Here is a 13129-nt window from a genome sequence, read left to right as displayed (position 1 = left end):
GGGGCCGGGTGTACTTTTCAGTTATACCATTTTGAGGAATTCTTTTTGCTTTGATTACTTTTTATTCAAATTTTTATCAGAGGCAAAACAGTGAAAAAATGGCAGTTTGGCACTTTTGCCTTTTTTTAACTGCTACGGCATTTACCGTACAGAAAAAGTATTTTTATAGAGCGGGCGATTTCAGACACAGGGATACCTAATGTGTATTTGTTTCACAATATTTAAGTACTTTTGTATGTGTTCTAGGGAAAGGGGGGTGATTTGAATTTTTTATACTTTTACATTTTTTATATATTTTTTTTTGCAATTATATTAGACCTCCTAGGGGTCCGATCACTAATGCAATGCATTACTATGCTAAAGCATTGCAAAAATATGGCATTTCTATTGCAGGCTACTCTATAGAAAGACAGGCCGGAGAACCTTCACAAGGCTCCCGACTGTCATAGAAACGGGACACAGGCCTCAGAACTTGCTCCGGGTGCCTGTGATCACCGGTAAAATTATGCCTCCATCAGCTTTGACCGAGGCACCGGAGGGGTTAATGCCAATGGGCATTAGTGCATGGTGTCTGCTGTATAAAACAGCAGACACTGGCCAGCTATGGCGGCCGCCCGGCTCCCAAGTGGCCACCATAGTTAAATACCCGGCGGATGTAGGGAAGGGGTTAAAAAACACACAGTGTAAACAAAAAATAAACAAACATGTTAGTTTCTCTATGTGTGTATAAGTCCCCACTATCCAAAAATAGAATTATTACTGTTCAGTATTATATTTTCTTTTTATCTGTTACAGAAGAATAGTAGACAAAGAAAAGAACATTGAGTGCATATAATGGACACCAATGAACCCCAATCTACTCCTCCATATGACGGAGCTTCCAACAGAGGCTCTGAATAGATCTTGTGATGGAAATGCGACCAAAATCTAAGTCATACACCAGATATAAAATATTGGGAGAGATTTATTTTCTAGAATAAAAATATCGTTGTTTTTCTATTTAGTCCTTATTCAATATCAGAACTTCTAAAAAGGCACATAAAAAGGTCATTGGAAATTTTTGTATTTTTCACATGAATTTTGAAAAACAATAAAAAAATCCTGTATAGGATTGGTGTGAGTTCTAATGAATATGTCAGGCTGAGGCCTCCCCGACCCACACTCACTGAAAGTGATGAGTAAGGCACAAAACAGTAGATGGTATAACTGGGATAATAGATTCTCCCAATTATTTAATAGACTCCATCTTACTACTACAGCAGATAATCCTTAGACTCTTGCACATGCTATTTATGAACAAATATTTAAAACATTTATTTCATCAAATGGTTCTGGCTGGGTTCACACTTGCGATGTGGTCTCCGCACGTAATCAGTTTTTGTGATCTGTCGAAAGATCATAAAAACTGATTAGAACAGGATTGTTCCTCTCAATAGGTATTTAAAACCATCCGCAAGGATCCATTTTGAGCATTTCCATTGTGTATCCGTTCTTTTGGACAGAGACAAAGTAGGACAATACTTTGGCACAAAAAAAATAAAATAAGGATTAGAGATGAGCGAACAGTAAAATGTTCGAGGTTCCATATTCGTTTCCAGTAGCCTCTCAATATTCGACTACTCGAATCGAATATTGAACTCTATTATAGTCTATGGGGGGAAAATGCTCATTTCAGGGGTAGGCAACGTTCGATCAAATTAAACTTACCAAGTCCACGAGTGAGGGTCGGGCTGGATCCTCTGTGCAGTCTTCTCCTTGCAGCGTCCCCGCAACGTCTTCCGGCTCTGAATTCACTCTGCCAGGCATCGGGCCTGGGCAGAGTCGACTGCGCATGTCCGCACTACAAGCGGACATGCGCAGTCGGCTCTGCCCAGGCCCAATGCCTGGTCGAGTGAATTAAGAGCCGGAAGACGCCACGGGGAAGCTGCACGGAGAAGACTTCTAAAGGTAGGAGAAGAACCAGCGTTGATTGGCTGACTGTATAGCATTCGGCCAATCAATGCTGGTTCTGCATCGAACTTTTACATTCGAACAGCGAGTGGTACTTGATCGAGTACGAGTATTTCGAATACCATAGTATTCGATCGAATACCTACTCGCTCATCTCTAATAAGGATACACGATGGACAGCAATCCATTTTTCTCAACATTTAGGCTTGATTCACATCTGCATTTGGGTTTCCATTCAGGAGGTCCACTTGGTTTCCAAACGGAAACCTAATCCACATAAAAAGCAGATACCTTAGGAAACCCAAGGCCTCATAGACTATAATGGGGTCCTTGTGGTTTCCGCATGGAAAATGTGGAGAGAAAAGTGCTCTTTTCTTTCTGCATTTTTCATGTGGAGAGGGGAATGGAAACCTCGAATGTAGAAGATCTACAGAAGGAGAACAGAAACAGATCATCAATGGATGGCAATCCATTCCTCTTTATTCTTCTATATGCATGCTCAGAATGAAGAATGAAGGAGAAGGGGGAAAATAGAATGACACATTTTTTTACGGGTATCAGTTAATGGATCCATCATAAAATAGGCATTATGTTATACGCTGTGTCCATTTTTTTGATGAATCCATTATTTTTTAGACGGATTCACAACAGGCAGATACCAGGCACAAATATGAACATCGTAGGGGGCCACACGGTGGCTAGGTGGTTAGCACTGTAGCCTTGGAGCGCTGGAGTCCTGGTGTTCAAATCCCGCCAAGGGCATAAAACCATCTGCAAGGAGTTTGTATGTTCTCCCCGTGTTTGCATGGATTTCCATCCCATATTCCAAAGACATACTGATAGGGAAAAATGTACATTGTGAGCTCTATGTGGGGCTCACAATCTACATTTAAAAAAAAAAAAATATGAACATAGCATCAAATTTCCTGTTTTGTGCACATTCTACATTCTTAGCATGTTCCATTTTTCTTAGGAATTCTGTAAGAAATGGATCAAGTTATCTACAGGGTTACCAGTTGGTGACATTTTACATCATGCTCTTAGACTGATCAGAGCACATGGCTAACGCCTGTTTAATGGCTGTGTCCAGCATTCAGATCAAAAGGTGCACTATACAAATATATACTATGTGAACACCTGACATCACACTTATATGAGTTTGTTGAACATTTGTAGGGTGTGAAGGACACCCCAATCCAGAGTGTGAAGTATTGCTTCCTGTTCATTTAAATATCTTCAGAACTTGTTGTAATGGGTAGTTTCTCCTTCACCACAGGTCTGCATGGAGCAAAGGCATTACTGTCTTATATATGCCTTTAAATGACATTTACAGGCATTAAAGGGGTTGTCTGGGACTATGATATTGAGCTTCACTTCTTTTCTGGCAGTCACATCAAATACATTGGTCACATGGCCAAGCTACAGGTCAGTCCTATTCAAATCAATGGCACTGACCTGCAATACCAAGCACAGCCACTATACAGTGTATGGCACTATGCTTGGTAAGTATTGGCAAAGCCAAAGCAATCAATATTATAGTCCAGGACAACCCCTTTAAAGGGGTATTTCCCACCTTGCCTGTTAATCAACTTGCAGGCTGTGTGTTCTGTTCACTTCCTGGTTTTCTCAGTAAATTGGTGGGAAGAGTTTCATTATTATTCTACATGGGGTGGGAGAGAAAAGCAAGCTTACAAGCTACAGCACCAATAATCAGCTTTTAATAAACTGAATTTTAGGTCTGCTCTTACATACAGAGGTAACAGACTCTCAGCCCTTAATAGCAAAATTCAATTAGCAGACCTGATAACTGGAAGAGGGAGATAAACAGCTCAGAAATAAAAGCTCGCTCCGAGCACTTAGGCCCCCCTCCCTCCTGAGAGCAGAGAGCTATGTCACTTGTCCTGGGAAGAGAGATAAGATCATCCCTAGGTCCATGGTTGTAGAAACTCAGTGTAAACAATGAAGTGAATAATCTCAGATAGCAGCCAAACAAAGCAGTTTTGCTGAAGCAATGTATTTAGGAAAAGTCTTGAATCCACATAAGCCACATAAGCATATAGATAGGATCCTTGAGATGGGACAACCCCTTTAATTGTAATGGTAATTTAATTTATGAACAAGGTGACTACTATTAATCCTACTGACTGTGCCTCTTCCAGTATATCACTGAGGAAGTATGGCTCTAACTGTCAAAATTGATTGCGAGCAACATAGCAGTGAAACGTGGCAAGGTGGGAGTGAACAGGTGTAGGGACATTATGTTCCTTGCACTGAGAAAAACTAATAGCCATTGGAATATTTTGGAGGGTACTCCCCCACACTTTATATCTCCCCTTTAACGCCAACAGGAACTTTAAACTGGCCTAAACTGGAACACCGGAGCATGATACAATGACATAACAATTTGTTTTAAAAAGGTCTCCAGCCCAACGCACTGGGAATCAGAATTCAGTGCACTGTCAGCTTTCTAGTGGTATACAATACCGCCATGTCAGAGGACATGAAAGGTCCTCTTTAATTCTACTGGCTGTGCCCTTTCCAATATAGTTCTGTGCTAGTGCATCCCCAGCGACCATGATTGGTAGAGATAGAGAACCATATGGCAGTCAATCATACCGTGGGGGCAAACAAGAATAGAGATGCCATGTTCTGTGTGCTAAATGGAACCAACAGATATATTTACACCATCTTTTCTCCCCAGAGGCTGTGTGGTTGAGCGTAGGCTACTATGAGACGGGAACCCTATATATCATTACTAGTGGACTGAAGCATCTAGTTACCACAGCTTGAAGTGTGAGATAGCAGGGACTAGAACAAAATAACCAGTCCACAACCCCAAATGGGGCACTCAATCTCAATCTAGCAAGTGGATAAACACTATCAATAATAAAGTAATATTTTGAATCTTAGAGCCTCATACATATTAGGTACTAATATATCCCCAAAAGGTGAATATTATGTGTGTCTTATTATATATATATATATATATATATAAGCTTATCTTGTTCTGTTTTTAATAAAATTGCACTGCAAGTAATGTTGCCCAAACACAGAAAAAGTTCAGAGAGGGTTAACTGTGCTGTGTTAGCCCTTCCGAGGTCACTGCAATGAGTATATTTGCTGTACTCATACAGCTTGTGTTTATTTTTTGTTTGGTGAAAAAACAAAGCTAAAATAATAGAAAACTTTGTACTTTTGGATTCAGATTCTTCCCATTTTGAAAGACACCGGAGGCAGAGCAGAAACCAGAGGGAAGCAGTCACCAGGTCCCGATCCAAGGAGTCCTAGTAACCAGATTTCTTCTTTATATCATTTACTTTTACCCAGAGCCGATGACAGTGTTAGTGTTTTACCTTTAGTTAGTGTTTTATTTCCTTTGCAGAGAAAATGAATCATATCATCACTGAAACAATAATTTATATATCGATATAACATAACTAACTATAATATAGTAGCCAGGATGTGTATGGAGACATGGCACGCTTCCTAGACTACTTGTTCGCACTGAAACAATATCATAGGACTCTCTTTTAGTTGATCATTATGTTCTATGTTTTCTCTGCAGATAACATCATGACAGTCCAAGTTGCTTTACCTCTATTGCTGGTTATTATGCAGGCATCACTGGCAAAATTTTCCTGCTCGTCTTGCCGCGTTTTCAACCAACCTATGGAGGCTGATGCTGAGAAAGAAATACTTCTGGAAGTGGCCAAGCAGAACATTCTGAACAAACTTCACTTACGCCAGCGGCCAAACATTTCACAAGCCGTGTCCAAGGAGAATCTGGCACAGGCTTTGCTACGATTGAACATTCAGTTGGATGAGGATCATTCACCAGACTTGCCAACAAAGAATGGTAGAGGGGATAAGGAACTGGATATTGGTCAAACTCATGAAGTCATCAGCTTTGCTGAAATAGGTATGCAATATATTATATGGAGAAAGGAGGGGATTTGCATTTATCTATGGGACTTCATGCTTTGCTATAGCCCTGCTATACTATATCATGTATTGATAAATTCAATTATTTCATTTAATAATTTCAATTACTTTCAATTAAGTTTTAAATGTGTGAAAATATATATTGTTATAAATGGAAAATAATTGTAATTTATATTTCTTTTTTTATTAATTTTATTATTAATTTTTATTATATAAATATATATATATATATAAATATATATATATATATATATATATACATATATATTTTATTATTTATATATTATATATAAAATGATGTTACAATAGTAGTGAATATTACAAGTTATTTTTTCTACCACAATTTATTGCGTTCATTTATTTTTACTATGTGATTGCTTTATAGTAGGCACACATTAATTTAGAAGTGGGATTCTCTATGAAAGGCCAATGGCTTCTAATTTACTGTATAATAATAATAATAATAATAATAATAATACATTTTATTTATATAGTGCCAACATATTCCGCAGCACTGTACAATTTATAGGGTTCAGATACAGACATACATAACAAAGAACGTCATTTCACACAATGGGACTGAGGGCCCTGCTCAAAAGAGCTTACAATCTATGAGGTAGAGGGGGTGACACAAGAGGTAGCAGGGGCAGCATTGCTTATACAGTGTTCAGACAATTTTGTAATAGAGGTTGCAGCCATTACACAAACAAAGCTTTATGGGCCGTCACTAGTCGTGTCCTTTAACATGTGGATAGAGCTTGGACAACTATGTTAGGCTGAAAAGGCATCAAGAACGGAAGGGTTAGCATTAGGAATTGTGATAGGCTTGTCTGAAAAGATGTGTCTTTAGTTTGCGTTTGAAACTGTAGAAGTTGGGAGTTAATCTTATTGTCCGGGGTAGAGCATTCCAGAGAAGTGGTGCAGCTCGGGAGAAGTCTTGTATACGAGCGTGGGAGGTTCTGATAATAGAGGATGTAAGTGTTAGATCATTGAGTGAGCGGAGAACACGGGTTGGGCGGTAGACAGAGATGAGGGAAGAAATGTAGGGAGGTGCGGCATTATGGAGAGCCTTGTGGATGAGAGTAATAACTTTATATTTTATTCTATAATGAATAGGCAGCCAATGCAGTGACTGGCACAGACCAGAGGCATCGCTGTAGCGTCTAGCCTGATAGATGAGCCTGGCCGCTGCTTTCAGAATAGATTGTAGAGGGGAGAGTTTAGTGAGGGGAAGACCGATTAGTAAGGAGTTACAGTAGTCAAGGCGAGAATGAATCAGAGAGACAATAAGTGTCTTTAGTGTATCTCTGGTAAGGAAAGGACGTATTCTGGAGATGTTTTTGAGGTGGAGGTGACATGAACGTGCGAGTGATTCAATATGAGGGGTGAAGGAAAGGTCTGTGTCAAATATGACCCCGAGGCAGCGGGCATGCTGCCTAGGAGTTATAGTAAGGCCTGAGACTGCAATGGATATATCAGGGACAGATCTATTAGATGGTGGAAACAGTAGTAGTTCAGTCTTGGAGAGATTTAGTTTCAGATAGAGTGAGGACATGCAGGGCCGGCTCTAGGTTTTTATGGGCCCTTGGGCGACAGAGCCTCAGTGGGCCGTCTTGTAAAGGAGGTGGGGGAGTCGAGACACTGTGCGTTGCAGATGAAGCGAGTGACGTCATGCAGGAGTGTGGCGTCACCAACGCCATACCTCCCAATCTTTTAAAGAGTAGAAAGAGGGGCAAAATGTGCGGCGCGCTCTGCGCGCCGCGGTAAGTTTAGCTCCACCCACTTTTATGTTGATTCCACCCATTCTCATTCATTTATTATGTGCTCCCACACAGTATAATCCTCCTACAGTCACCCATAAATTATATGCCCCCCTCCATCTCTCCCCCAGTTTCATATACACCCTTCCTCTGCCCCCAGTTTCATGTCCCCCCTCCATCTCTGTCCCCAGTTTCATCACGTTCTCCCCCTTCATCTGCCCACAGTTTAATGTCCCCCGTCTCTGCCCCAGTGTCATGCCGTTCCCCCCCTCCCCTTCATTTGCCCCTTCAGTTTCATTGGGCCCCCTCCATCTCTGTCCCCAGTTTCATGCCGTTCTCCCCCCCCCTTCATTTGCCCCCTCAGTTTCATTGGGCCCCCTCCATCTCTGTCCCCAGTTCCATGCTGTTCTCCCCCCCTCCATCTGCCCCAGTGTCATGCTGTTCTCCCCCCCTCCATCTGCCCCAGTGTCATGCCGTTCCCCCCTCCCCTTCATTTGCCCCCCAGTTTCTTTGGGCCCCTCCATCTCTGTCCCCAGTTTCATGCCGTTCTCTCCCCACCCCCTTCATCTTCTCCAGTGTCATGCCGTTCCCCCCCTCCCCTTCATTTGCCCCCCAGTTTCATGGGCCCCCTTCATTATGTTTCACCTTAATATGTAATACAAAACAAACACTTACATCACTCACCTTCTATCACTCACCTTCCCTCGTTCCCCCGACGCTCCTCTCTCTCTCCCTCCAATCACATACGCGATGCAGGAGCTGTGAGATCAGCTCCTGCTTAGCTCCGGACCGGCTTGCGTGTGTAGGCGTGATGCGATGACGTCATCACGCCTACACACGCAAGCCGGGGCCGGAGCTTTAAAGCAGGAGCTGATCTCACAGCTCCTGCATCGCGTATGTATTTCAGCTCATCGGCGGACGGACGCCGATGAGCTGAAATTGTGACAGGCAAGTGCCGGGGGGCCCCCAGAGGCTCTGTGGGCCCCGGCACTTGCCCGACTATGCCGTGCGCTGACGCCGGCCCTGAGGACATGATATTTGAGACAGCAGAGAGACAGTCACTGGTGTTCTGTATAAGTGCAGGGGTGATGTCACGGGAAGATGTGTATAATTGGGTGTCATCAGCATAAAGATGGTACCTGAAGCCAAATCTGGCGATGGTTTGTCTAATGGGGGCTGTGTAGAGAGAAAAGAGCAGGGGGACGAGGACCGAGCCCTGAGGAACCCCAACAGCAAGGGAAAGAGGGGAGGAAATAGAGCCCGCGAATGATACACTGAAAGTGCGGTCTGAGAGATAAGAGGAGAACCAGGAGAGCGCAGTGTCCATGAGGCCGACTGAGCGGAGCATAGTGAGGAGAAGTTGATGGTCAACAGTGTCAAAAGCTGCAGAGAGGTCCAGAAGAATAAGAAGAGAGAAGTCACCATTGGATTTAGCCTTTAGTAGATCATTAGAGACTTTTGTGAGAGCTGTTTCAGTAGAGTGCAGAGCGCGGAAACCAGATTGTAAGGGGTCAAGCAGAGAGTTAGCAGAGAGATAACGGATTAACCGAGAATAAACCAGGCGTTCCAAAAGTTTAGAGATGAAGGGGAGGTTAGAGACGGGTCGATAGTTAGCAGCACAGGATGGGTCCAGCGAGGGTTTTTTCAGTAGCGGGGTTATAACAGCATGCTTGAAGGAGGATGGGAAGATTCCAGAAGAGAGAGAGAGGTTAAATATTTTAGTAAGGTAAGTAGTGACAGCAGGGGACAGAGATTGGAGAAGGTGTGAGGGGAAGGGGTCACTACTGCAGGTTGTGGGGCGAGATGAAGAAAGTAGCTGGGAGACTTCCTCTTCTGTAACAGGTTCAAAAGATGAGAATGGACAGTCTGAGGTGCGGCTGGTGAGGGGATCAGTACTATCATAGGTGTGGGAGTCAATGCCACCTGGGGCTTAGGCAGTAATTTCCTGACAGATCTTATCAATTTTATCATGGAAATACATGGCCAGGTCATCAGCACTAAGGTCTGTGAATGGCGTCTGTACCTTGGGTGTGAGTAAGGAGTGAAAGGTTTCAAAAAGCCTTTTAGGGTTGCTGGAGAGAGAAGAGATGAGGGCGGTGAAATAGTCTTGTTTGGCGAGGTAAAGGGCAGAGCTATATGTTTTAAGCATAAACTTGAAGTGGAGGAAATCTGCATGTGAACGTGATTTTCTCCAGAGACGTTCGGCACACCTAGAGCACCGCTGAAGAAATCGTGTCTGTGGCGTGTGCCAGGGTTGCTGCCTCCTATGTGGGACTTTACGAGTGGAGGGGGGAGCAAGCTCATCCAATGCATTTTTGAGGGTTTCATTATAGTGACTGGTGGCCAGATTGGGACAGGAGATTGAAGAGATGGGGGACAGGGAAGACTGTAGAGTATCTGAGAGGTGCTGGGTGTCAATAGCACGCAAGTTCCTATATGTGTGATGGGTAGGGGCGTCTTGTGAAGGGGAGAGAGCACTGATGGTGAGAGATAGAAGGTTGTGGTCAGAAAGCAGCAGAGAAGAGTTAGTAAATTTAGAGACTGTGAGGAGTCGATGGAAGACTAGATCAATCGTGTTACCATCTATATGTGTGGCGGAAGAAGAACATTGTGAGAGACCAAGAGAAGTGGTTAATGAGAGAAACTGTGAGGCAGCCGGGGAGTGAGGGGGGGCAATAGGGATGTTAAAGTCACCCATAATAAGGGTAGGAATTTCACTGGATAAGAAGTGGGGAAGCCAAGAAGCAAAGTGGTCCAAAAATTGGTAGGGTGAGCCAGGTGGACGGTAGATCACGGCTACACGTAAGGAGAGTGGGCGGAAAAGTCTGATAGCATGGACTTCAAATGAGGAGAATGTGAGTGAGGGGACCGGGGGAATGGACTGAAAAATGCACTGTGGTGACAGAAGTAAGCCTACCCCACCACCCTGCCTATTATCAGGCCTAGAGGTGTGTGCGAATTGTAGGCCACCATGACACAGAGCAGCAGGGGAGGCCGTGTCTGCCTGCTGGATCCAAGTTTCAGTAAAGGCGAGCAGGCCGAGGGATTTACTAAGGAATAAGTCATTAATATATTCTAGTTTGTTACACACTGAGCGGGCGTTCCAGAGAGAGCAGTTAAAAGAGACAGGGGAGAGATGAGGGGAAGGAACACAGTAAATATTGATGAGATTTGTAGGCCTTCTATGTGTGCAGGGAGAAGAGTTAGTGAAGGAAGGAGGGCCGGGGTTAGGAGAGATGTCCCCAGCAGCTAGGAGGAGCAGAATGGACAGAGACAGAAGGTGGTTCAGGGATTTAAATACTGTATGTATTTCAATGACTTATGTGCCTCCATGTTACAGTGTACTAAGCTTTGGATGTCAGAATGTAGCATTCATCTTGAACATCTGTACCTAATAGTGAGAATTAGGTACAGATGTTAGAATAGTGAGATAGGCGAGGGTCTGATTGTAAGTACCCCTGTAAATCAGCTGTTGCCTGGAATGTGCAACTCCTGGCATTGATAACTTACTAGTATTGCAGCAGTGTCCCATTCAAGTCCAAGGGACCTAACTGCAGCACCCATAACTAGTAGTAGTAGGGCTAATAGTCCGCGGGCTATCTAAGGAAACAAGGAGCGGGTGTGTGAGGGGGGGGGGGGAGAAAGGGGAGATCTGGATGAAGAGTGATGCATCATGGTAGTTGTAGGATAGTAAAGCAGGAAGCTACCCATCTAAACAAAAGCAGAGGACTCCAGGAACTGCCACAGAAACACACAAATCACTGCTAAAACTATTTGGGTGCACATATTAACCCATTAATAGCACTAACAGACTTTTTTTTTTTAAAAAAAAGAGAGGGTTTTTTTTTTTTTTTTTACCCAGAAAACCCCTGTAGACTAAGGCTCCAGATGGTGTCCTGCAGCAAAAAGGCGGAAACGCATCTTGGTTCTCCTAATGCAGTGTACTAAAGAAAAGGCACTTAGGGCTCGTTCACATCTGCGCCGGTACTCCGTACTTCAGGTTTCCGTTTCCTGCATAAAACAGAGCAGGATACGGAAACCTGCAGGAGTCTCTCACCCATTCATTTGAATGGGTGAGAAAGCTGTCCGGCCGTGAGCGGCGGTGAGCGTTTTATGCTCTCCGCCGCGAAACCGGGATTTATAATCCGGACACAGAGTCGGACATGCAGTACTCTGTGTCCGGATTTAAAAAAAACGGTTTCGCAGCGGAGAGCATAAAACGCTCACCACCGCTCACGGCCGGACCCGGTCTGTGGTTTCCGTCTTCTGGCATGCAGAAGACGAAATCCACAGAACGGACAGCTGAACGCAGGTGTGAACCTAGCGTCACATCAAATTCATTCATATGGACAATACATTCCATGCACTTTATATTTCCAATCCTTTTGAATCTCCTTTTGGATTTAGCTAAAAAACAGGCATCTGAAACTGCTCCAAAATCTGCCATAAGTGTAATACTTGCAGCTAGTAAATATCAGAACATTTATGTCTAATTGTTTTACCCTTGTATACTCCTTATTTTATACACAGATAACTCAAATGGTGTCCGAAGCGTTCTTCACTTTCATCTTTCTACCGACAAGGACAAGCGAGAGGAGATACATCAGGCACATATGTGGTTGTATCTTAAAACGACATCCCGCAACATGATAACCCTATCAGTGAGCTGTAAGTTCATGCCTAAGGCCTATTCAATAAAAGGCACGGCCATGGCTAAAGCTGTAAGTGGAGGCTGGTATCTGGTTCCTTTACAGATGTTCTCTGGAAAATCCCTCAATGAGGGAACAGCAGATATATACATAGAACTGATGTGCCTAGACTGTCAGAATCCACTTAAAATGGATAACATTAGCCATGTCCATCGTCCATTTTTGGCATTAAAAGTCGACAACATACAGGACGCTCGAATTCGGAGACATATTACGGAGTGCACTGGTGACATGCAAATATGTTGCCTGAAGAAATTTTACATTGCTTTTAAAGATATTGGCTGGAATGACTGGATAATAAGCCCAAAGGGTTATTTCATGAATCTATGTGAAGGAAGATGTCCTGTTCACCTGGCCAGGGCACCCGGAATTGCAGCATCAAGTCATACGGCTATCTTCAGCCTCATAAAAGCAAACAATGCATATTCCAATCTCAGTCTATGTTGCGTTCCAACTAAACGAAGGCCTCTCTCCTTTCTTTACTTTGACATCAACAACACCATTGTCAAAGCAGACATTCCCGATATGATTGTGGATAGCTGTGGTTGTACCTAACATGTTCGTTCACCTTCTTTTACAGTTTTTCCCTTATGTTTTTTCAGCCATTAACACTTCTTAAATTATTTAAGTGCGTATGGTGTCCCTGTCGAGCATTAGGAATGGCCGATACCAGAGGGGCCATAAGTAAAACGGCAAACAGCAGGCAGAATGATCTTATATGCCTTGCTTTTCCTATACTTTACCTGATCAGGTTGCCCTGGTCTTAGC

The 13129-nt window shown here is 43.4% G+C and overlaps 1 protein-coding gene across 1 annotated transcript; it reads left to right on the top strand.

The window, feature by feature from the left end:
* The first annotated feature begins 5523 nt into the window (after positions 1–5523).
* LOC142195734 (inhibin beta C chain-like) lies at positions 5524–12916 on the top strand. Its single transcript, XM_075265751.1, has 2 exons — positions 5524–5869; positions 12183–12916. Exons 1-2 carry the CDS (start codon positions 5524–5526, stop codon positions 12914–12916), a joined length of 1080 nt encoding a protein of 359 aa, XP_075121852.1.
* The last annotated feature ends 213 nt before the right edge of the window (positions 12917–13129 follow it).

This window comes from Leptodactylus fuscus, chromosome 2 (assembly GCF_031893055.1).
Source record: "Leptodactylus fuscus isolate aLepFus1 chromosome 2, aLepFus1.hap2, whole genome shotgun sequence".
Taxonomy (NCBI): Eukaryota; Metazoa; Chordata; class Amphibia; order Anura; family Leptodactylidae; genus Leptodactylus; species Leptodactylus fuscus.
Note: the sequence above shows the minus strand (reverse complement) of the source record. Positions and strands in the feature narration are given on the sequence as shown.